Source organism: Nuphar pumila, chromosome 7 (assembly GCF_984573655.1).
Source record: "Nuphar pumila chromosome 7, dmNupPumi1.hap1.1, whole genome shotgun sequence".
NCBI classification, from domain to species: Eukaryota; Viridiplantae; Streptophyta; class Magnoliopsida; order Nymphaeales; family Nymphaeaceae; genus Nuphar; species Nuphar pumila.
This window is the reverse complement of record NC_143255.1, coordinates 32,868,860-32,894,675: the sequence shown is the minus strand read 5'-3', so window position 1 is coordinate 32,894,675 and position 25,816 is coordinate 32,868,860. Positions and strand designations below refer to the sequence as shown.

Sequence of the window (25,816 nt, the reverse complement as noted above, 5' to 3'; positions counted from 1 at the left end):
GATCTGCTCTCAAATTCGACTGGCTTGTAGGGATGCCAAATGATTCAAGCTTCTTAGGATATCCAACAGATTAACTGGGTCTGTTCCACATAGACTTCAGCGCCCATACTCCACAACATACAGCACTTATTAGTCAAATTCACATATTTGAAGGGCATTTTGGTCACTTGGAGAGTAAAAAGTTTTTATTGGTGCATGGGGCCAGGTTGGTACCTTTCATGAAAGTGAAGGGTGTTTAGGGAAACCAAGTGCATTTCTGTTGTACGGAGGGAAGAGGTTGCCCTAATTTAGGGTTTGCGTGGGGCCCGTCCGTGGAGGGAAAGCCGGCGACCCACAAAGTCTGCTACATCTGCGTCCTGCCTAACAAGCCCAACAGAAACCACGACTTATTGGAAACCCTAAATTTGAGAAGCTACTTAAAAAGAAGCTGCTGCACCAATATAGGTCCGGTAAAGGAGCCAAACCAACCGAACAAGCCTTGATCGGGCTTTGTTTGTTTACATCCAGCCTTGCTCAGACAAGGCTCACCTAGCTCGTGCATGGTCGAACTCGACTCAATCTCATACAAGCCGAACATGAGCTGCCTGGCTAAGCAAAAGAACCCTTTCACGAGACCACAGTGAGAATCGAACCTTTGACCTCGTTGTTACATGCATACCCCATTGTATGGGATGATCAGTCATGAATGAGATGAGCCAATTCTTGCTCCAACAACTAAACTAATTAACCATTTAAATTTTTTTCGATTTCCGTATAAGGATTATATGCAAATAACTATGTTAGGGATGTTTATGAGTGTATGTTACGGGTCAACCCGTAATGGAGCAGATCGAGCAACAAAAGACTCTAAAAAATCATAATTTTTTCATCAAAAAAATACGATCCAAGGGTTGTTTCTTATTAAATCGATCATGTTGAATCCATCTATAAGGTCAGATTTGATCAAAACAGATTGCATCATAAGATTTAAGTGGGATTTGAAGATGGGGGATGGCATAGGGGATGAGTGAAACCCAAACCTCGACTTTAAAGCTCGGACACCAGTTGGCTTGACAAATAATGGAAATTATATTGGGAATACTCAGATTCTGATCAAAATAGGGCTTGATCATGTCAACTAAGGAACTTAAGACTGTCAATTTCCCCTAATTCTCCAAGTTACTAGCTAGCTAGGACAGTAGTCAAGGATGGCTTGGATCGAAGAGAGAGAGAGAGAGAGAGAGAGAGAGAGAGAGAGAGAGAGAGAGAGATGATACAAAGATTGTTCATGTACAAAAACTTTTACATTTGAATTCACTGCAGCTCAACATTTCTCGTGCAAATCTCCATAGTCACCCAATCTACGCAACTTTTATTTTTTCAATGTACGTAAGCCACTTGGATTGCAGACTTTCCATTTTACTAAATAGTGCAAATATGAGGAATAAATAAAATACATAATTCTTCCTGAGCCATTAGACTTCATATCATGGTAGAGTTATCAAAGTTTTATCTATACATCAACATCATATGGAACTGCTGTGGAATCCAGCCATTGGTCTCCAAGAATCAAAGAAGGAACTGTGAAGTTTGTGGCATCAATGTAGTCCATAACATGATATCCAGGCCACGTGACCCGACCCGCAGTACCCGAACCCAGTCCACGGTTTTCATATTCTCCATAGTAAAGAGCGTCCAGCACTTGGTTATCTGCTCAATTCACATTACACGTTAGATCAATAATTAATCAATAAGTGAATGTGTTAATATTTTTTTTAATGATGAGGAACCTCACCATGAGGGAAAACCCCGGGTGGGTCCCCACGATGATCCTGCCTTATGTGGCCCCACCTCTGAAAGCAACAGACACACTCGTGTGCCAGTGGGGTTTGATCCAGGGTCTTCAACTCAACACCTTCAGAGCACCCTTCCGCGTGGTGGTGGTCTTAAGATTTAATATATAAAGAAAATATTTGCTACTATTGAAGGTGATGAACTAATAAACTAGAAATCATAGGTGGAGGTTGTATCTACTCAATCTTACCACATATATGTGTTCAGAATGGTTTGTTTGCTAAGGATGAAGCCATGGATGTACTTTTTTTTAATGTAAAAAGTAATTTTTTGAGTTATAAATTTTTTGCACATTGTAAGCCATTGATTTTAAACCTCTTTAAAAACCTAATTACTTGTCATAATTGCATTATTCATAATAAGTTTCATATTAACAAACCATGTAGGACATTTGATCTACAAAAAAATGAAAATTCTTGAAGAAGAGTTATTTCTACAAATTAGTTCCTTTAGTTCATTAGTAGCCAATATTAACCCTAATATATAATGCCTACATGAGGTACAAATGCCTCGGGATCTCCCATGTGCGAGTTGTTTAAATCCAATCCAACCTCATGGATGGATTTATCATGTCCAAAATAGTAGGAAACAACTTTTGGATCATGTTTTACGATGAAAAAACATGATTTTATGACCCAGGAAAGTATCACACATTGTAGGCCATAGATTTTTTAAACCTTATAAAATCCTGCTTAAGTGTCATAATCTGATATTCAAGAGTCATTCCCCCCACTAACTGAACTGTAAGGTTAGTTTCATGAGAATCATAGAAAAAATGAAAGAAAGGCATTTGGACTTAATGGCGGCAATAATATATATATATATATATATATATATATATATATATATATATATATATATATATATATATATATATATATATATATATATACCGTGTTTCCCTAACCATATTCTTCGGAATTGCCGTGCCACACGCGGCACCCAGGTGACATAGGTTCTAAGCATTCATATGTGCATAATTGAGAGGAGAAGACTAAGATGGTGTTGACTCAAACCTACCTGGCCATGGGATCCACCCAACAGGATCAATGAAGTCGCTAATGTAGGAGTCCATGAATACGGTTCGCGAGTAGACTCTCCATGGGCGGCCCAGATAACTCTTGAAGAGACTCACATTTCTTACGAGATCCTGGCCAGCGTAAATAGAGCAATTTTGGATTGAAATCCCCGTGTTCTCGTTCGGATCATCTCTTGACTGTGCTGTGATCACGTTGAACTGGCCGTCCATCGGCCTCCTTGCCTTGATTTTACAAGCCTGGAAGACTACAGCCGCATTGCCGAAGATGAAATCGATCGTCCCAGAGATCACATTCTCTCTGTAGAATTGCCGAAGCGAATGTACATAAAGAGTATCTTGGTAGCCTTCCATACTGCACCGGTAGATCGTCGACAAGTCGGCATTCACTCTTAGAGCAACAGCTTGGCGTTTCATTGCACCGGCTGTGTTTCTGAAGGTTATGTCACGAGCAAGAAATCCCTCACCAGTCACAGCTGCATTTCGAGATATTTAAGCAATGAAACAATTTAAGTTAATATTTAACTCTTTACAAAAACTGCAGACAATAGAATCTTTAGAGAGGTGTACAATTCTGTAATGCAGCTGGGAAACCGTATAAGATGAGAACTCCAAGTTTTGTTATCCTTAAAGTGGCGTACAGATCTCACTGTAAGGGTGATGGCTTGTTGGGGGATGCCTTTTATGTATTAACTGTCTGTGAAGATTACTACATTTACGTGTGCTATAATTATTCCAATGAATAAAATCTGAATATTTTTCTTAAAAAAAAAACTGCAGTATTCCATCATAAGAAAATCTCAAGTATGAAGCTTCATAAATATGTCACTGGTACATAAAATAGGCCAAATTGAGCCAAGCAATGATCTGTTCATGAGGATTTACAGAGTCGAGCATGAGTAAGAGGTACTAGCCAAGCTTTATTAGACAGATATAATATACCTATAAATATGTTTTTATGTATTATGTGTTTTATTTCACTTATAGAGGTGTAGAACACTTGGTTAGTGTATGTGGCTTCAAAGGATCGGAGGTGGTCGGGAGCTTGATTTCTATTATGATAACATACAAGAATAGTGCTTATTTGTCGCTTGAATGAACTGAGCTCTAGCCCTGCTTAGCATGAGTTCAAGCTCAGGTTGGCTTTTCACGAGCTTGAGATAAACTTTGAGCTGTGGTATAGCTTAAACAGGCCAAGTCGCTTGTTTACCAGCCTATTTCCACCATCACTCAGATAATCAAGTCCAAGAGTTTATATATATATGACTAATGTTACAACGCCCCCACATACTACAAATCATGGTTGTAGGTTGTATCATCTCTATTAAACCTTGTGGATGTACTCAACATGGTTTATTTGAGAGGAATCATGCTTTGGTTCATGTTTTTTGGACATAAAAATAAGATTTATTAAGTCATAAGATTTTGATATATTGTGAGTCTTGATTTTTAAAAGTCTTAAAAAACATACATGTATACTCTAATCACTTGATCCAAAACTTGTTTTCTACTAAACAATGCTTATAGATCATAACTATAGGGTCTTATCAACAAAAAAAGTTTAAGAAATTTGAAAATCTAAAGCTTCTATTAGGTGGGAGTAGGTACTCGGGCAACACCTTATCATTATCATTTATATATTTATATATTTATAGGGCTCCTCTATGGTGGTGATACACATATATCACCTTATGGCGGCCAAACACACTTTTTTAAAATAAATCTAAGTTCCAAAAGAAAAATCTAACCATTGGATCATGTTTAACATATTCTATTTATTATTTTCAGACGTTAAAGTAGACTCAAATATGATGTTCTATACCATTTATAAACCTCCACTATTTTCATGAATTGAGAGCCATGGATTTTTATCATCTAAAAAATGAAATTTTATGATGTATCAAACATGATAAAACCTTCTAATATAGTAAATAAATCATGATAAACACATTTGTATGGTTAGATTTAACATTTGGTGGCTAAATCTATGCAAACAAGAGTGTGTACCACCATACGTTATCATGATACAAAACCACCAAATGGTAAATCTAACCATACATATGTGTGACATCATTGATATAGTAGGGACAACTTTTGTCCTCTTATTTCCCTCGTCCGACTGGCCATAACAATAGCATAAGAATTGAGGTGGGCATGGGGCCACCGTTCTCTGACCCTTTTGCCTTGCATATGGACCCCAGATTTTGAGCTGAATCAATAGCCAAGTCTTTATAGAAAGGAACTGGCCGGGTCCACTAAGACGGATACATCCCCGGAACTGATATAAGGTAAACCCATGGTCTTAACACAAGGCCACTAGAATATGAGAACTGGAAATATGAAAACTATCACGTGAACCAAGTTTTTCAGAGTTTTTTTTTTCTTAAATTTGACCGTATGGGTGTGATCTACGTGCATTGTTTTACAGAAACAGGCCTTTGAATCATCAGATTATATGATGCATAGAGATTTTAAGACTTTAAAATCAACAGCTCTCAGAATTTCATAAATATTTAAGAATTCAAAAAATTTATTTTTTTTTTTGTAAAAAATAGGCTGTAGAATAGTTGATTCTTAATAAATTCACCATGCCAAACACATTTGCAGGGTGGAATTGGCAAACCAAGCGTGGGAAATACATAGTTTATACGGTAGTTCTCATATTCCAGTGGCCGATATAGGAGGGGGACCAAAAGATATGCACAGTACAATTATAAGGGTGGCGGGGTGCAGTTCACATGGGCTAACCTGTTTTAAACTGACTGGCATATGGTGCCGGAGCATCATTGCATGTGATATTTTGCCAAAAAATATCTTTGATGGCTTGTTGCTATTGGCGGTAGATATTTGTTTAGCATTTATTATTGCTGAAAAAAATGATGGGATGTGGTGAGCAGTGAATGGAGCAAGCAGCTGTGAGAGAGGATAAGCTACAATTTTTCTTTTATTAGCAAGCTGGGGTTTGGATAAGTTACAAAATTGATATTAATTTTAAGTGAAAGTTTTGTCCCATGAACAAATAGAAATTTGATTTTTTTTTTTTTTAAATTTAAAAATTCTGGGGTAAGTGTTAAGCACACGGCTGCTAAGACGGCAATCATAAGTATGACAGGCAGAGCTGGCTAGGTCTCCAATCCTGGGGTGGTTTCTCCGTGTAAATATATAAAAAAAACAAAATGAATCACCGACAGTTTGTAAGTCTAATTTCAGGAACTTATGGGCATACAAAGTGACTAGTGTAAAGTGGTCTTACTGATCTAAACCAGGGGACTGGTGTCGTGGTGGGGATACATCGGAGGGAATTGATTGGTACATGTGAGTTGTAGCTAGGGGATTGTCCTCAGCTATTTTGAATCCAGAGGAAAAAAATAATTATTGATCATCGACAATATCTAGTGATACTTCTCAGGATTTACAGGGAAAGGTCAGGATCACCATTACCTGTGAAAAGAGCAGGTGCAATATAATTGCACAAATATTTATGCATTAAGCACCTGATCATCTTGGAGACAGGCCTGTCAGTTGTGGGGCCCAAGGCCTGATGGAGGGCAATCAGGTATTTGATGCACAAAATTTATGCCATATGATTGCACCCGATCAGGACTCCCATTACCTCAACCCAAACTTTGAAAGAGGCTTTTAAGGGAAAAGATAGTCTGGTTTGATTGTGCATTTTTTTAAAGCAATAAACGTCCTCATGATTTAACATCCCGTGACCTTTCATGCAAAGGCAGTTGACAATAGGTGACCTCTTTGTCATCGTGTGTGTGGAAGAAGGCAAAACTCAATTTTGTTATCAAGGTGATTTCAAAAGGAACAAAGCACATGTTGGATCCCCAAAAAGGAGATAAATACATGTTTGAAAAGATTGGCAGTGAGCAAGATTGGATGCAAAACTCCGAGAGGTGATTACCATACAAATTGTTACCAATCCAAATCCACATCAAGATGTTCAAACATTGTTCCCTTCTTTGTATCACTTAAATCTGACCATACAGATGTGTAGGGAATGGTTAAATTACTAAAGAAAAAATACTTGGATCATTTTTTGATAAAAAATATGAATTTTTAAGCTTGAATATTTAGATAATTTTATACCGTCAAATGTTTAAACCTTGTAAAAACATACCTGTGTATGGGAATCAAATGATCTAATAGTTAACTCCTAACATATCTGTATGGTCAGATTTAAAGAAAACGTAGAAAAAACCTTTCAAAGCCTAGAACAGCTACCACCTTCTCTCTCTTTTTCTTATATATATATATATATATATATATATATATATATATATATATATATATATATATATATATATTACGCATTCTTCTCTTTACATATGACACATAAAATATATACATACTTTATCTATACAAGCTAAACAAAGCCAAGCCGAACAGCCTGTGTTCGTGCCGGGCATGTTTAACCTGAACGAGCAGCTCATGGCTCGGATCACCGGTTATATGAACCAATCATGAAGGACATCGTGATGAGTTGAACCGAGCAGTGCTCAGTTGGTTTACCAGCCCTGCACAGTAGAAACATAAACTGACAGTTGCACACACACACAGAGAGAGATGCTCACCAAGAGTTGCAGTTCTATAGGTAGTCCAGCCATCTACCACACTTCTGTTTCCTGTGATGATTGTGAGTCCAATTCCATCGCCCAACAATGCAATACTGGGCTTGTTGAAAGGTATCTCCACATTCTCATCATAAATTCCTTCCCTCACATAGATTACAACCCTTTCCATTGTGTTATTTGGAGCAGCATTGACAGCATCAGTAATCGTCGTAAAGTTCCCGCTTCCATCCTGGGCCACAATGAGTATGGAGCCTGGATCGTACCCCTCACCCCCTCCTTCAGTACTCTGCAAAAGGCGTCGATCTTTGCCCGATAACCAGGCTGGGAAACCATTGCCTGCATGAGCTTTTGGATCAAAAGAAACTCAGTGAGAAACAAGCAAAGTCTGAAACGATCATTAGTCCGGTCCAATTTGGAACCATCGCTGGCTCAAGTAGGTCTGGCTCATTTGGGTGATGTAGACATGGACCAATTAAGTCTGCTGGTGTATAGAGATCCAAGTGAACGTTGTAACATAGTGTGGACTTTTATTAGGCATGTATGTATTCAAACAGTAAAAATGGACTTAATAAGCTACTTCATCTATGCAGTCCAGTCTCTCTCTCTCTCTCTCTCTCTCTCTCTCTCTCTCTCTATATATATATATATATATATATATATATAAAGAGAGAGAGAGAGAGAGAGAGAGAGAGAGAGAGAGAGAGAGAGAGAGAGAGAGAGAGATAGAGAGATGCTTCACCCTGGGATGTCCAGTGAACTTGCTCTCCCAAACATGTGGACCATATTTTAGCCGAAAGGCATGGCCTCCCACCCACTTGCACCAACTCTGACAAGAACTACAGTATTCACCAATTACCTGTAAGCTCATGGACTTAAAGGGGGACCGCTGGAGTGCACCTTCCCTTGGCCTTAAATTAATGGCATTAGATACGTTTCCGAAATCACACGCCATAGTTATTGCTGATGGCGCCAAACCGCCACAGAGCTTTCCCAATTGGTACAGCTAAGTTTAGCTGGATGTTGGATTATTTTGCAGATAAATAGAACCTAACTTAGGGTGAACAATTTCATGATCTTTATTCGTTTCTAATAGCAGAAAAACTCAGAATTCGTGAACTTGATTGGTCCAACCTTTATTATTTCAAACTATCACCATTTCTTTTTCTATTACCTCGCTAATTCCTGCAAGCTAATGTGAATCGATCATGGTCACAAGTATTGGCAACTTTGAACATATAGTGATATTTTCAGAAAATGAAAAAATCCCCATAAATCAGGTCATTGACACGTTGTTTAATTTTTAATTTTTCTAAGGTTTTGCTTTTATGTTTGTATATTTTCTTAGACCCTTTAAATCTTATATATGCCTCTCTTTGTCGAATATTCAAATTAATTTTCTTTTAACTTATTGTGAGATTTTACCTTGTAGACAAAATCCCGATGTCAAAATTTGTGACGTTTGTTGAGAAGCATGATCCGGTGATTGGGTCGAGTGCCTGACAAAGGTACCGGGGCCCACAAAACGCACACCAGACATCTTTTAACATTTTTCACAAGAAGCTAAACATACCAGTAACTTCTTAAATTGCTTAAGATAACAACAATTTTCTCTCAAAATTTGCTAATTGAAAAAATGATTTTTTTTTTTACTCCGAGAAACCACCCCAAGCGCAGAGACCTAGCCGCGTTGGCTCAGCCTGCCATGCTACAGTCTCTATTCATGTCGGCGTAAAACTCCAAGGGCTTACCCCTTGACCGAGGGAGTAGCCAAGCTTCGGCTTAAGCAAGGGGGTGACACACATGAGATTTGAACCTAGACTGCCAGTCAAAAGGTATAGGCCCCATCCCACTACGCCAAACCCTTTGGGCTTAGAAAAAATGACTTTTAAGGATCACTGGTATAGATAAACATAAGAACGATTTTCTCACCACCGACGTGGAATCCCACGTGGTAAGCGGGGTCTTGTGCCAAGCTGAAGGCCCAGTTCCAACCCCTCTACCACATGGGGCTTAAGAGATATTTGATAGGGTCTGCCTAACCCCAGCTTGCCTTTCAAAAAAAAAAAGAAGGATTTTCTCCCAAAAAATCACTACACATAAAAACAGTTTTGAAAAAAAAAAATATTTACTACTAATAAAGATAAAAAATTTATGAGCTAAAAATCATAGGTGCAAGTTGTATTGACTCAATCTAACCTCATAGATTTAGTTTGTTCACTAAGGCTCAAGCCTTGATGATGCTTTTATGATATGATAAAAAAAAAACATGATTTTTTAAGTAGTGAAATTTTGGCACATTGTGGGCCGTTGATTTTTGAAATCTCTTAAAAACCTAATGACTTCTCATAATCAAATGATTCAAAACACGTTTCCTACTAAACAACTCATGTAGATCACATCTGTAGCATTTGATCTACAAAAAAATGCCTTTTTTTTTTTTTAAGAAAAAGTGATTTCTACTCATTAGTTTCTTCCATTCATTAGTATCCAAATATTTACCCTTTTGAAAATTGCTGGTAATTTCAATGACCTATAGAAAAAAAATTGAATATTTGTGGGGCGACACGTTTAGTTTTGGAGGCCGATGTGCTTTGCTAAGTAGTCATGCCTGATTACAGGATCTGCTCTCATTTGTTGGACTTGGGAAAAAAAGAAGAGACCCAATGTACTCTTGCCTGGAATAATTCATCACAACCGAGTTTGAACCGTTTATTTTTGTGGGAATTGGGCCACATAGGAGGCTGACAATATGTTGGGCATCACATACAAATCAATTTGATGAATTCCGACCTTTCTTTTCACAGTGCCGGCAGAATTTTCTACAATCGCCAGTAAGAACCACAGTCATCACTGTGTCACAACAGCAACAACTAGAGTTCATGAACTTTTTCCCACACCCCAGTTTGGATGCTGCTAAAGGCAGAATTTGAAACGCCTTATCATTGGTTGGAGTGCCATAAATTTTATAAAAATTCAGGGTTTTGTCGATTGCGGAGTTTCTAATTGTACAAAGATTCTGTTTGGGAGCCTTGCATTGGGTAGGAAACACCATTTTCATGTGTCCCAAAATATGGCTCTGCAAAAATGTGGTGTTGAGGATGGAGTTGCCAACAACATGCTTTTGTGAATGATATCAAAATATAGAAATGTGGCTGCCAACTCCAATTCCCAATGCAGTGTCTTGGCAACACCAATGCTCCAAGACAGTGATGAAGCATGAAAGCATCGAAAAACACCCAACATGTCTCTGATTCAAGGCTCCCAAACAGAGCCTAAAGAACTTCAGAATCCAGGAAATTAAAATCTCAATTTTGTGGGTCTTCCAAACGCCCTTGTCAAGTTACGGTTTCCAACTCCATTCATCAGAATACGAGATGGGCTTCCCTCCATGACCGCGACCATATGAATCAGGTGACTCGCCGGTTCTTATCTAAACGGATCCAGTTCTCATTCCGTCGCGCTAACGGAAATCGTAAAACATGATAGAGAGGGGTACGTACCTTGATTGCCGGAGTACTCGAGCAACCGTCGGCGGCGACCGTGGCCTTCACCCTTGGAGACGGAGGCCAGTGAGTTGCTGACCAACTGGTAGAACGATACGAGACTGCTGATGAAAACCGGTTTGTACCAGCCGGTGGCCGATTCGAGACCCTCAAGGCAAGTGTTCTTGTTGGTGAGAGCTGCACTAAGGAATGCCAGAACAGAATGGGAATTTTGGGACTTCTTGTTGGACTCTGTGATGGAGTTCCTGAGGTGCCTCAGGGTGAGCTCATGAAGCTCCTTGCAATCCTGGACGGCCCCCCTCTGCGTCTCAACGATGCCGGAGCTCTCGAGCCGGAGAATGGTGCCGGTGAGCCTCAACCCCTCCGCGAGGGCGTGTTGCAGGGATTGAAGGGCAAAGGTGAGAATGCTGGGGTTTATGTTTACTGAGATGAAGAGTTTCGATGTCTCTAAGCAGCGCTCAGGGTATGGTGTGCTGCTGCATATTGAGAGAATGGAAGGATTCAAGTGAAGCTCACTAGTATTGAACAAAGAAGAAGAAGAAGATGATGGTGATGTGTTTAGAGTAAGGGTTTGTGGTATGGTTGATATGAGGACGGAGATGAGGAGTAGTACCTTCAAATGGGTAGCAATAAAACTCAAAGAAAAAGCCATGAATGCTCTGGTTTTTTATTCCTTTTCCTCTCTGCTTGTTTTTAGTTGGGGAGTCAGGAGCAGGCAAGTACTAGTATATATATATATATAGGGGTGTCAACAGGTCGGGTTTGGTTCGGATTCATGTGGAACCAGACTTGGATCAGATTTTTGGGTATGGTATTGGGTCCAAACTCGGGTTTAATCGGGTCTACTATAAGATAAACCATACCCGGACCCGATAAGAATTACATGAATCAGACTCAGACCATACCCTGTAAAATAATTTTTTCATCAATTTTATATTGTAAAATTACTGGTCTTAATGAGAACTTGGGTCGGGCCTGGTATAAAATTTCACAAACTATACCCGGGTCCATGTATTAATCGGACCTTTGGGTCCGGACTCGGGTCTTCTTAATTATCACCATACCAGGACCCTGTAGTATTTGGTCCGGGTCTGGTCCAGGTAAACCCGACCTGTTTACACCCCTACATATATATTGACGTTTAGTCATGAGCGTCACTTGTTGTTTAGGGTTCATTGATAATATTGATTATTACTCTTATTGTCCCGTTAGCTTAGGGGTGTCAACGGGTCGGATTTGGTTCGGACCCAGGTGGAATGAGACTTTGACCATATTTTTAGGTATGGTATCGGGTCCTGACCCGAGTCTAATTGGGTCTACTATAAGATAAACCATACCTGGACCCCATAAGAACTACATGAACCAGACCCAGACTATACCAGGTAAAATAATTTTTTTTTATCATTTTTACATTGAAAATTTGTGGCTCTTAATCGGAACTTGGTTCGGGCCCGGGTCTGGTATAAAATTTCACAAACTATAACCGGATCTATGTATAATTAATCGGACCTTCCAATCCAAACCTGTGTCTTAATCGGGTCTTCTTATTTGTCACCATACCTGGACCCTATAAGGTTTGGTCTGGTTGATACCTCTACGTTAACTGTTGGCATTTCATCACATTGTCTAGCTTGGAGGGGCCAAACCAACCGAGCTAGCTGGGTCCATGCTAAATGAGCCGTTGGCTCATGTTTTGTGGATTCAGCTCAGACTTAAAACCAGTTCGAGTCATGGAGTTTAAGACGAGGCAATTTGCAGAACTAAGGGAGTGCTAGGTTTACACAAAGATATCAATGGACCATGTCGATCCCAAATGCTCTGAGTTGGCAAATCTTTGTTAACTCTGAGGCTTGCCTCGTTCATGCTTGGTTATTTTCTTTAGCCTTTGTATGCTTGCTCGTCTCTATCGAAAATGATGTCACAAGTAGGGGTGGCAAAATCTGACACGTCCCGTCAACCCGCTTCTTAGCCGGGTTCGGCTTAAACGGGTTCGTGTTGTAAACGGGTTGACCAGTCTAACCCGTTTATTAAACGGGTCGGGTTCGTGTTAGGGGTATGCCAACCCGCCAACCCAGCTGACCCGTTTAATAAACGGGTTAGACGGGTGGGTCAACCTGTTTACCCGAAACCGCCCCGCCCGCCAACCCGTTTACCTGACCCTGACCCGCCCGCTAACCCGCCAACCCGTTTACCCGACCCGTTTATTAAACGGGTTAACCGTGTTGGGTTACCTGTTTAATAAATTGGTCGGGTTCGTGTTTGCCACAGCCGACCCGTTTAATAAACGGGTTGAGTTCGTGTTGATCAGGTATGCTGACCCGCCAACCTGCCGATCCGACCCGATTGCCACCCCTAGTCACAAGGACACGAGACACGTCATTTTTGTGCAATTTCCTATTTAAAATAGTATACAAAGGGACACACATGAGAACAAAGTTGAAGAATCAGTATGAGGTTGAAAAAGATCCATACTTGGTAAACTCTTCCTTAATTTCTCGCCACAAGGATTCTACTCACCTGATAAGACAAACTTGTGAATGTCATCGAGTTAATAGCAGGTCATGAGTTCGAACTTACAGGGGACAAGAGGACATCAAGGGTTTTACCAGTCAGCCATGGCAGCTACCGTTCATCCACACCATGAACTCCCTCCCAAACACAATGCTTTGGGTTTATTTTAGGCCGTTCATTTTGTGTACACTGGCTAGGGCTACGTTGGTTCGATCATGTAAGATTCACTTCCTTACGTAACTCTAAAAGCAATCGTCATAACAAAGGAGTTGGCACCATAGCGACAAACTTTAAAAACGGCAAAATATAGTTTTTCAAAAATCACAACCAAACTTACTAATTCTTATTCTAAAGCATCATTGGTTTTGAAAAAATTGAAAAAAAAAAAATACTTTTCTGGTTGCGCATAAACGAACAGTACGAGGGACAGCTTTGACAGTAATTATCAGAGACAGCTGTGACAGCGCTGCCTCTGACCTGATCCTCTCTCACAACTAATTCACAACCCCACTGTTCTTTCCTTTGGCATTTACTGGGAATCATGTTTAATTAATCAATCAACCATTTGGCAAATTGTGTTAACAGGTTCTATCATTTTTATGTTTTTAATGTGTTCATGATTAATTCTTTTTTACTTTAATTTTAATTTTTTTAACAAATAGTAAGTAAATTAAAATCATTTTTTAGACTTTTTAAATTGAACATCTAATTTTGAATTAGGTATACTTGAGAAAAAAACAAGGGGTCGGCATCGGGACCATCCCGCTAATGAACCGGGCCGACCAAATCGGTCAATGACCTGGCCCATTTACTATCATACAGGGTTTTGGCTCGGTTCTTAACAGGTTCAGATTTGAAGAGAGGCCCATTGAACCAACAGGCGGGTTTGGGCGGGCTCAAATAAAATGATTTCTACGCAAAAAAAAAATATATATATATATATATATATATATATATATATATATATATATATATATATATATATATATATATATATATATATATATATATGAGTGAGTGGTAGTTGTGCAATCTTTAGGTGTGCAGCTAGCTACTGACGCCTGTGAATATATATATATATGAGTGAGTGGTAGTTGTGCAATCTTTAGGTGTGCAGCTAGCTACTGACGCCTGTGAAAAAACTGTGAAGGTTTCCAACGAAAACTGAAACCTTTGCTTCAGTCAAAAATTGTACAAAATGCATGTGCCACCCCACCGTTTGAACCAATGTTAGTATCAGTGCGTATGGGCTGATACTTATCGTATCGGCAGAAAATGGATATGATACTGATCTGATTCGGGCCATTTTTTAATGAATATAAAAAAATGCTTAAAATTAATGCGTATTGTATAGGCAGAAAATCAAAATATTTTTTAGCTGAACGATTCACTTGAGACTCGGTATCAGCCGATTCACCTGAATCGTTGGCCAAACCATTTAGGGCGGATACCGATTCTGACAACATTGATTTGAACCGGATCCAGTTTTAGCTTTTGACCAATATTATAATACCCCCAAAAAAATCTCAATGCATGTGAACAGCCGCAGCTTAATTACTGGATGAGAAATGTCGCACGTGAAGGACGCAGTTATTGTGGGCACCAATCAACTGCTAACAACAAAACACCTAACAAATAAAACAAAATCAACCAATAAATAATTTTTAGAAAAAAAAAAGAGAGAGAAAATTATGGTGCTTAGCAAAATCTCTTCTAGGCCAAAGCAAATCACAGATATCACATGTTTGTCCTGGATTCGAGAATTGATTGGTTGTGCCTCGTACTAATATAGTTACAATGAGTCATGATCTCGGCCTTGTAAATAGTAACGGTGGATGGATCGATCTTTCAGTTCATGTAGAAACCTAACCTATGTAGGGATGGCAGTGGGGTGGGGTGGGGTGGGGGACAAGGTCTCCACTCCCGCCCCGTCTCAAGATTAGAACCTCCATCTCCGCCTCCATCCCTGACGGGGATGGATTTTAACCTCCACCCCCGCCATTATCCCCGTTTCATGTCATCCATCCCCGGTTCAAACGGGGATGAGGCGGGGCGGGGTGGGGCGGGGTGGGGTGGGGTGGGGTGGGGTGGGGGACAAGGTCTCCACCCCCGCCCCGCCTCAAGATTAGAACCTCCATCTCCGCCTCCATCCCTGACGGGGATGGATTTTAACCTCCACCCCCGCCATTATCCCCGTTTCATGTCATCCATCCCTGGTTCAAACGGGGATGAGGCGGGGCGGGGCGGGGCGGGGCGGGGCAGGGCAGGGATATTGCAGGAAAAAGTAATGGGGATGGGTTGGGGTGGGGCGGGGCGGGGCGGGGAAAAGTGTACGTCCATCCCCGCCTCCATCCCTGAATGGGGATGGATTTTAACCTACGTCCCCGCCTCCATCCCCGTTTCATACCCTTCATCCCTGGTCCAAACGAGGCAAGGCGGGGCGGGGACCCACTTTTCCCCAGTCCACTGTCATCCCTAAACCTATGGATCCTTGATATAGAAAGAGACATTGAAAAAAAATCTTTGTTTTACAGTGATGGATGGTTGGTTAAACTTCAAGAAGTCTTCATTTTAATAATATTCTAATAATGGCGAACCACCACACTAAGGGGACGTTTCAGTTGGATAATTTAGAATCGCTTTCTCAGGTTCTCATGTTCAACCAAACATGAGATTTCAGGCAACCAGTGATTTCTAATCAAACCGTAAGATTTGAAATCTCATGAGTTGCCCTTAGATAATGATTTGAAATCATTCTGATTGTAAATTCCGTCCAGTTCAGGCACTGGAACCTACCCTAAAAGTGAGCAATCACAATGCACCTGATTCTCCCTCACGCTCCAATTTTCGTCAAATCACATAGTCAGGGTTGCGTCAAGACAAGCTCGTTAGTCCACTTTAAAACCTTTCTGACATTCTTTGTCCCATACCCCAAGTTCATGCATCGTCTCCTAACCTCAGTTGCAATAAAGAATAACATTTTTTCATATATATATCTTAACAGTGTTGGCTTTTAACCATGATGTTTGGATTAGGGGTGTGTGGGGGTTTGGTTTGGTTTGGATCCAGGTGGAATCAGACTTGGATCAGATTTTTGGGTATGGTATCGGGTATAAACCTAGGTTTACTATAAGAGAAACCATACCCGAACCCGATAAGAACTACATGAACCATTCCCAAACCATACCCAATAAAATAACATTAACTTTTTATCATTTTTACATTGAAAATTTGAGGATTAATTTTAATCCGAACTCAGGTTGGGCCAGGGTCTGGTATAAAATTTCACAAACTATACCCAGGTCCATGTATTAATCAGACCTTCAGGTTTGAACCCGGGTCTTAATCCGGTCTTCTTATTTGTCACCATACCCAGAACCTATAGGGTTGGGTCTCGGTCAGGTCCGGCAGGTTGACACCACTAGTTTGAATGTTTGTTTCATCCATGGTAAAAAAAAAAAATGAGAAAGAGATATCAGCTCAACAATTTCATAACACTGGAAGCAGGGAACCACACAGGATATGACCATTCTATCATGACTTCTTTCTTGAGGAGTGAAAAATTCGCCCTCTAAGGTAAAAAACGTAGCTCTGATGTCTACATTATAGTGACAACTTACCTAGATCTTGAGTTACCATGCAAAGATATTCTTAGGAGATCAATAGTTATATGAGAGCATTGCTCAATGGAATGGTGGATGAGCTGAGCTCAACTCGTTCATCAACAATTGATGTACCTAACCTATAAACGGCTCCGGATTCAGATAGGATGTGGTCAATACCACATTCGACAAAGTGGATGTTGATTCATACCAGATCTGCTTTTTTACATGTAAGGGAATTCGGATATTCATCAAATTTGGATATTTGTCAAATTCGGTTGCAAAAAATAAAAACCATATCAGCATACAATTATAATTAGATGTGGTTTTGGCTTACGAAATGCAACTAATTACTGAATTCGGTTGAATATCGGATAAAATCCAATTCATTGAGATCCATAATTTTAGCCCTCTAATTGAGCCTACTCCCTACAGGCTACCAAATCTTAGCTCATACTCTGTGGATTGAAACAGTATCCTATGCTTCATTGGTGGTCAAGATTTAACTCAAACTGCATTTGAGGCACCATCTTGATTTTTAGTAGAGTTATAAATGGATCAAATTCAGCCGAACCTCTGATTTGAATCTGATGCACTAATATAGGACATGGATCTTAGAATAGGATCTAAATGCATTTCAGGTTGGACCAATAACTAATTAACATGATCAGACTTTTAAGGTTCAGATATAAATATGGATCAATACTTTTCTTTCTGTTCTGCATTCGGTTCCATGTCAAAACCGAACCTTTTGATCTTGTAAAACTTTGTTTTAAGTCATCAGATTTAGTTGGGATCCATATTTGGGTTTGGATTTCTTGTTAAATCCTTAAATTTTGGTTCGGATATATACCATAATCCTGCCCATATCTAACCTATTTGCATCCCTAATGTTCCTGAATACCCTTGAAAGGCTAGCTAGGTGGGTAGCTTCTTATTGTATCTGATGCTTGGTTCCAATTGCTCCAATGTTTGAGATGCTAGTTTCACGTAAACTACATAAGGCAGGTGCTCATGCAATCAATCCTCAATCCCATCGGGCACGTTGAAAAAAATGAGGTTCAATCGAAAACTTTGCTTTGTTGCCTCAAATTGGGAATTGGGTAAAGTTTTGTTGTTTTGTCGGTCAAAAGAGACAAAATCAGGATCTTGTTCAAGTGGAAGATCTCTCTCTCTCTCTCTCTGGTGAACATGGAACTATTTTTTTTTTTAAAGAAAGTTGACTATTTGGTCTTTTTCTTTGATGGTTCATTGGTCATTGATTAAGAAGGTTTCAAGCAGGGTTATCGAAAACTCCACTTACATGTGGGAAACTCATTTCTTGAGATAACGTTTTCAAAGCCAGAAAACTAGCGTTTCGAAAACTTGCGAGAAACTTCTTAAAATGCATTTAAAACCAATTATCTATCTAAAGAGAAACCCATTTCACATCACATGGGAAATCTACTTCCTTTATGTGGAAAAACATGTTCCAATATATTTCTTTCAAGTTTTTATTAAATAAGATTTGTTTTCACTAAAGAGTTGAGATATATGTGTTCTTCAAAATTTTAATAACTTATTTTACAAATTAAATTTTATATTTATTAATATTAAAAATGTAATATATTGGATTAAATTAAAATTTTCAAAAAATTAACATTGCGACATCAATTTTTTACTTCTTGATTTGATCATAACCTATGTTGCATTTAAATAGTTTATTTATGATATTCAATATTTTATCACACACACACACACACACACACACACACATATATATATATATATTACATTTCCTGTTTCACATGAAATTTAGAAAAACTCATTTCTCATTTCCATTTAACTTTTTGGCAACCTTGGTTTCAAGCATTGCTGCTTTTTCTATTAGGGATGCAAACGGTTTGCATCTAAAATAGCTAAATATATGGGAATTCAGTTCAAAATCATATCATAAACAACTGAAAATTGCAAAGCCCAAACCTGGATCCGACCCATTTGCATTGTTAGCTAGTTTCTATGGGCCATACTCCAGCAAGGCAAACTTGGGTTTCCCTTTCCTTGGGGAAAGGGGAAGAGAGCGGTTTCAGGGTATGCCATGCTATATGTGATGTCATATACCAGCTCACCACGTGTAAAGTTTTCAAAAATGAAAAAAATGGAGACAATGCCTCCCCATTTTGGCCTTTCACATAACAAAACAAGATTTCAAAAAAACAATTTTTCCTCACTTTCTTTTTCAGTGATCAAAGAATGACCAAGATGGCCAGAATCAGGTGACCACCCAAGGACGTCGAGTCGGTGCAAGCGCGAGTCCTAGCGGTCCCTGATATGTTCTTAAAAGAATACATGCTAATAAGACATCTAATGTTATAGCTGTTAAAAGAGGAAATGTAACCAATATTGCTACATTTGTGGTCAATCTAATGAAGGTAAAATCAAAGTTGATGCCGAAATCTTCATAAGTGGCAAAGACAACTAAGTCAAAACAGATTTTCAATATTATCGATAATAAGAGCTTGAAATCTATTATCAACAATAAGAGTTTATCATCAATTGCACCAAATGTGAAACTAGTTACTTTACATATAGCATCAAATGAGAGGGATGACATTGAGGAATCAGTTCCACAAAATGTGGAGTCAGTTGCACCAAATGTGGAGATGGTTGCTACACGTAAAGCACCAAATGTGAAGTTGATAGCCATGCGTGAAAACAGGCTGATTAATTATCTATTAGGCCTGCCTTTCATTTATTTATTATTAAAGAACATGTATTCTTCTCCATTGAGTTAACGAGAGTTATTTCTCTTCTTCGTGGATGTAGGATCTACAATGGTCGTGGCAGTTCAATTCACGGGCTCCCATAGTCATAGGAAGATGATAGAACTTTATCATAATATAAAATATAGCATTAACAGATCATTAAAGCTTAGGAATATTTCCCAAAATGGATCCCGCTTTCTCTAAGACAATCCTTCTTTCAATTAGGTCCTTGCACACGAGAGTCCACCACATAAGACATCCAAGTTCTAAGGAAAGATAAGGCAGCTACATAATGAGGCTAAGAACCTTTAATCCAATAATTTTATCCCATGAGTCTATAAGGATGAATTGTAAGGACATGAAATCATTATCAATGCACAAGTATAGAACCTGTAGAACTCACCTAAGCAACGAACTCTCTAAGAAAAGGGCCGAGTGTTGAATACCTTCAATGTTAATAAGCTTCATAGGTTGGTCTCTTGAGGAGCCTTTTCTTTTATCTCAAGGGAAAACATAAGAATAGGGTAGAGTTGTCCTAGTAAGACCTTAGGATAAATGTGCCCTTCCTAGGATGATCAATTTAAAAATGAGACTTACTGCCCTAGTGAAAAGAGTCAGGAGGAAAACGGTAGACCTTACTATATACTTCTTAAACTCATAATCTCTATGGCTAAACTCTTTCATGCATTATGAACTTTTATGGTGCAGTAAGGTTCATGCATTTATAATAGAGTGGGTATCATATGACAGTCATGAGTGAATGATTGATCATATAAGGTCAAAATTTTTTGCTCTTTCTTCAAAAATTAGAACCTTCCTACCAAATTGATTCTTGCACTTGAGATTTCTACACTTTAGATTTTTCTCCTCTCAAGTTGGTCTATGATAGTGACACTCGACTTTATTATAATTTTTTTCTTATAATTTTGCCTTGGTTTCAAGCAACTAGTTATAGAGATATGAGATTATGTCTCAAGACGTTCATGTTAGGTTTGATGGTCCCCACTAAAGCTTGAACTCTGAAGGTCTAGGATTTAATGAGAACACGTTCAAGTACATCTTTTGCCCCTAGGAAAGTTCCTTGAAGTCTTTGTTTTTAACTCAGAAGGGCTTTTTTCTTCACTTTTGCCATCCTTTGATATGAGACTTGGCAACTAAGGGTCTCATAGCTTTCTAGTCTAAAAGGGATGCCCCTAAATATCCAACCTCTGCCTCCAAAGATTATATAACTGAAGCCTGCCACCTTACCATAGGTCTAGAGGTAAGTATTGGCTTTCTCCTAGCTTTTATTTTTTTCATTTCAACATCTATCCTTGAAGCAATCGTATGATCAGAGCCTACCACCTTGCCATAGATCTATAGGTAAGCATTGGACTTTTGTGTTCTCTACAATTCTTGGTATTTTCCCTCATAAATTCTTAAAAGAAAAATCAATCAAAATGCATCTAAAATCAAAATGGGCCTAAAAGGCATGAAAGTGAGCAACATTTCTCTTGTGCTATCATTGCCTAATGCCCAACATTTTTTTCTCTAAACAAAGTGTTTCTTAAACTAGCCTGGCCTCGCACGGCCAGACCACAGATAGTTTTGAAAATCTAGTTCACTTTCTAGCACTGACACTGATGTCGCAAGACCACCAAATGGTCTTGGCAATCTGATTGTCCTTGAACTAATTCGACCTCATTCGGTGAGACCTATAACAGTCTCAATAGTCCAACCCATCTTTTTGAATGCTTGCACTAACCTCGTTAGGCAAGACCAATCATGTTCTTATTAATTCAGTTCTCCTTCGAACACTAGCCAGACCTCATTTGGTAGGACTAAATTTAGTCCCAATAACCTAGTGTTTCAAGCTTTGAGTGTCTACTTCTTTGTTAAAAACTGAATCACATTGATTGATAACAAAGAGGGTATCTATAGATACCAAAAATTTCATGATACCCAAACGCTAATATCTTTTGAAGATAAGTGTTTGCAAGTATCAAATTGGATACCCTCTCACTGGACGACAGAACAGACTGTCGTCCACTACCGGATGGCAGAACTGAACGTTGTCTATTGCTGGACAGCAGAACAAGGAGTGTCATCCACTAGGGAATGGCACAATCAATTTGTCATCTGCTGTATCGAACATACATGGATAAGCCTGAGCTTATCCCTATCTAATTCTAATCGCCGGGTATGTCTCCAAGGGCGAAAGAAATTATTTTTAGATGAGTTTTTGTACGAGAAAACTCTCCTGAATGAGTGTATTGAATTCTATAAATAGGGGCTCATCCCTATACCTTAAAGCATCTAAAAATCTCATACCTATGTGCTGATCATGCAAGAATATGCCTACTTCAATTTTGTCGGTACGATGTCCAGAAGCCATTAAAGAACACATATATCTACTCAAAGGTGCTAACAGACAGAAGAGCGAGCATAAATGATAGAACGAACTTCATGAGTCCGAAAATGGTATTTTCCATATCTCTAATTTATTTATTTCAATTTTATTTAATCTTTGGATTAGGTACTTATACACATTCATATCTTATAATTTTCATATTAGAATCTGGTGACACAATTTGAAGATTGAGAAAACTTCCCCGTCTTTACCTTTCTGTCATGCGAAGGACGATCAAAGTTTGTAATAGCATCCCCTACGATTTCAATGAATCCAAGTAAGTCGCATCTTTTCAATGTACAAATTTATTCATCAACATTCTCTTTATTTTTTTTTTTAATTATTTCATATATCATGAATGAGTTTAGGGATTTTTTTTTTCAAATTATTCCAGGAATAGCTTGATAGGGTTTTGATTTAGGGTTTTTTTTAATTAACATGGTGTATGATGTTTGTTAGGGTTTAGATTTTTTATTTAGTTTTTTGATAGCATGAATGTTTAATTAGAGTTTTATATTTTTTATGTGTTTTTTTCAATTAGCAGCAAGCATGATGTGAATATTTAATTATGTATTTCTCTATTTTTTAATCAACATTAAATATGATTCCATGAAGGAATGATTAATTTTGGTTAGAATTTTAAGGGTTTTATTTATTTTTTTTCCTTTCCAATTAACATATCTTTGAATGATGTTTGTTAGGATTTATAGTCTTGATTTGGTTGTCTTAAATTAACATAAATGTTTAGTTATAATTTGAGGTTTTTCTATGTTTTTCTTTCAATTATCATTAGGCATTAGTCCATGAATTATGAATTCTTGATTTTGGTTAGAATATTAGGGGTTTGTTTGTTTTTATCAATTAGCATAATGGAGAATTTATTATGTTTATGAGAATTAAGGTTTTGATTTTTTTTAAATGGCATGTATGCTTCATTATGGTTTTAGAGTTTTACAGTCTTAGGGTGTATGGAGCTCCATTTAAGATTCTTTCTCCTTAACCTCTCATGCAATGAAAGTTTCTCAAGGAGTGCCAATTGTTGATCATTGACTTTGCACCATTCCTATATTTTTTCTCACACATGGAACCAGTTTGATTTTGTTGTTCACCACTTAGCAAAACTCTTCGATGTTTAATTTTTCAATGGAAGTGACTTTTTAGGGTAACTGATTTTTGGTGACACTCTTGCTACCCCTAGCAGAGCTCGCCTATCTTTATAGTTTAGACATAAATCATTTTCTAGTGTATTGTTATTTGTTGTTGTTTCGTAGAAAAACTAAGTTTTACTTTTGACATGAGTTTCACAAATAGGGTTCAAGTTTAAAATTTTTTGGTTATTTTTTTGTGTTTTTTTTTACTGTTTTTCCTATTTTCTTTATGAACTTTAAAGGAATTGTATACTATTATTTCTTGTAGTTTCATGTACCAAAATAGAGTTTAATTTTTTATATGGGTTTCGCTTGTTACATGGTTGTATGTTCTTATAGGTTCTGTGTATGGTTTCTCTTATAGTAGACCCGATTAGACTCGGGTCCAGACCTGATGCCATACCCAAAAATTTGGTCCAAGCCTGGTTCCACCTGGGTCTGAACCAAACTCAACCCGTTAACACCCCTAAACTAACGATGTCAAATATTATTATTTTTGTAGTCATTGTGGTTCTTACAGATATGTTGGAGTTCACATTCAGTTCACAAGTAGTACTAACACTCAGCCAAGTTTCAATAGGCACAACTCAATGCAATGCACTTTAAAAAAGTTTTTTGAGGTTAAGCCATGAAATTTGATGCATACCAACGTAGATGACATGGTCAATAGATGAAATGCAAATACAAACACGTTCTAATTTTCAAATTTTGAGATGACCATGGATTTATAGGATATAATGTGCATTATGGGTTTCAAGTGTCATGATAGACCTATCTATGGTAGTAAGTTGGTGGTGAAACATTATTTGAGAGCACTAGAGACAACATTTAACGGAAAGAGAATCTCACTAAGATCGTTGCATCATATAACAGCAGTTTAAGTTCTAGGCCCAGATGCAAATAAGGAGCTTCGGGCATTTCTCATGTATATTTTTTTTGTTCTGCTTATTTGGAGATGTAACTCTTAACCAAGTTATTGCAGCATATATATAGTTCCCTATTCACTTGGACAAGGTTAGAGAGTATGCATAGGGCATTACTATGCTTGTGCACGTCTATGCATCACTTGATGCAGTGCATAAAGGTCTAAAGAATCTTTGCAGCATGATTTTGTTTATAGAATCATGTTCACCGACTATTTGTATTCTGGTTTGTTTACATTGTATAAATTTTTTTATATTTTTTAATGTTACTATATTTACAGATTTGGAGGCGAGAGCACAATAACATCAACTCACATAAATAATGATCAGCACTTCACCAGTTTTCTTGTTTGAAGATGTGAAGTACATTTGTTGAGGATGAGCATTTCAAACCAAGATGTGGCAGGAGTCTACAGGATAAGCAACATTGAAAGAGGAATGATACAAAGCTACTCACACAATGGATTGACTGCACGAAGATGATGTATGTTGTAATTGTTATTTACAGGATATATTTTCTTCTTTGTCAACACTTTATATTGCATTATATGATAAGTTATGTATAATAGGTTGTTTTGAGACCATACAATGAAGCTAAGGATGCAGATCATGAGGTGGTTGTGGAGGCCATGAAGTTGGCAAGAAGAGATGTATAGATGTACAACATTATGGAGGTTGAGTGCCAGAATGCCAGCCGAGTAGTGTGGCAACTTGGAATGTGTCAATTGATTCCATTAGCACCGGCACCATGCACAACTAGAACTCGAGTTTCAAGCAATACAAAGCATGACCGTTCATTTTAACAACATATTTGGGATTGAACTTATGAGTTATGATGATGGATGTGAATGCACCAAGATCGTAGATGGCCAAGGATCCAAACCAGAGTACATGAAAGTCTATGGGACAAACCTGATGACAATAATGCAAGAAAGCAACCCAGCATTATAAGTTTTGAAATACTTTCGCATATTATAAGGGTTAAATTTATATAATATATTGAAATCATGTGATATTCCACAATTTTGAGTTACAGATTTTCAAGCTTTGAGAAAAATATAAAAGAATGAAATTAATGATGAAGAACATCAAAGTTCAACTGAAGCAATTGGGTGACAATGAGGTGAAAGATCACTCGGATGATGCCTTGAAAGACTCTAAAGACATATATCACTTTATTATCAAGAAAATTTGTTAATGAATATAAACATTTTAATAACCATGCTTGTTATGTATGTGTGTGCATTTCCATATATGTTCATAACTTTATGTATTTACATTTTCATAATTGTTGTTATAGGTAATTTTTAGTTTTTTTTTTCACATAACTGAATTCCTCTATTCAGCTCTTTCTATATATGTTACAGGTACATTCTGGTTTTGTCTATATATGTTAGAGGTAGATTTTAGTTTTTGTTCTTTTTGCAAAGAACTGAGTTTTGCTCATTTTTAAATAAGTTCTGGTGATTGGGCAAAACTCATCTCCTAAAAGTAGAGTTTCGTTGGTTTGTGATAGCAAAAGTCGCTATCATATTTCAGTGGAT

The 25,816-nt window shown here is 38.1% G+C and overlaps 1 protein-coding gene across 2 annotated transcripts; it reads right to left on the bottom strand.

Annotated features, from left to right (window-relative positions):
* Nucleotides 1-1,263: 1,263 nt before the first annotated feature.
* Nucleotides 1,264-11,658, bottom strand: LOC149831816 (pectinesterase-like). 2 transcript variants are annotated; one of them, XM_090014158.1, is made up of 4 exons: nucleotides 10,953-11,658; nucleotides 7,453-7,797; nucleotides 2,854-3,345; nucleotides 1,264-1,689 (listed from the first exon to the last, which is right to left on the bottom strand). In XM_090014158.1, the coding sequence occupies exons 1-4, from the start codon at nucleotides 11,605-11,607 to the stop codon at nucleotides 1,493-1,495; spliced, it is 1,689 nt and encodes a 562-aa protein (XP_089870284.1). In that variant the 5' UTR covers nucleotides 11,608-11,658; the 3' UTR covers nucleotides 1,264-1,492. The 2 variants fall into 2 exon arrangements, with proteins under 2 accessions (XP_089870284.1, XP_089870286.1); XM_090014160.1 differs by having other exon boundaries at nucleotides 7,453-7,788; nucleotides 10,953-11,654.
* Nucleotides 11,659-25,816: the final 14,158 nt, after the last annotated feature.

Coding starts and splice junctions, on each gene's coding strand:
- LOC149831816 (XM_090014158.1), bottom strand. CDS start 11,607: ATGGCTTTTTCTTTGAGTTTTATTGCTACCCATTTGAAGGTACTACTC. Junction 3,346..7,452: donor CTATAGAACTGCAACTCTTG/GTGAGCATCTCT, acceptor CTCGAAATGCAG/CTGTGACTGGTGAGGGATTT. Junction 1,690..2,853: donor TGGGTGGATCCCATGGCCAG/GTAGGTTTGAGT, acceptor TGAATTGAGCAG/ATAACCAAGTGCTGGACGCT.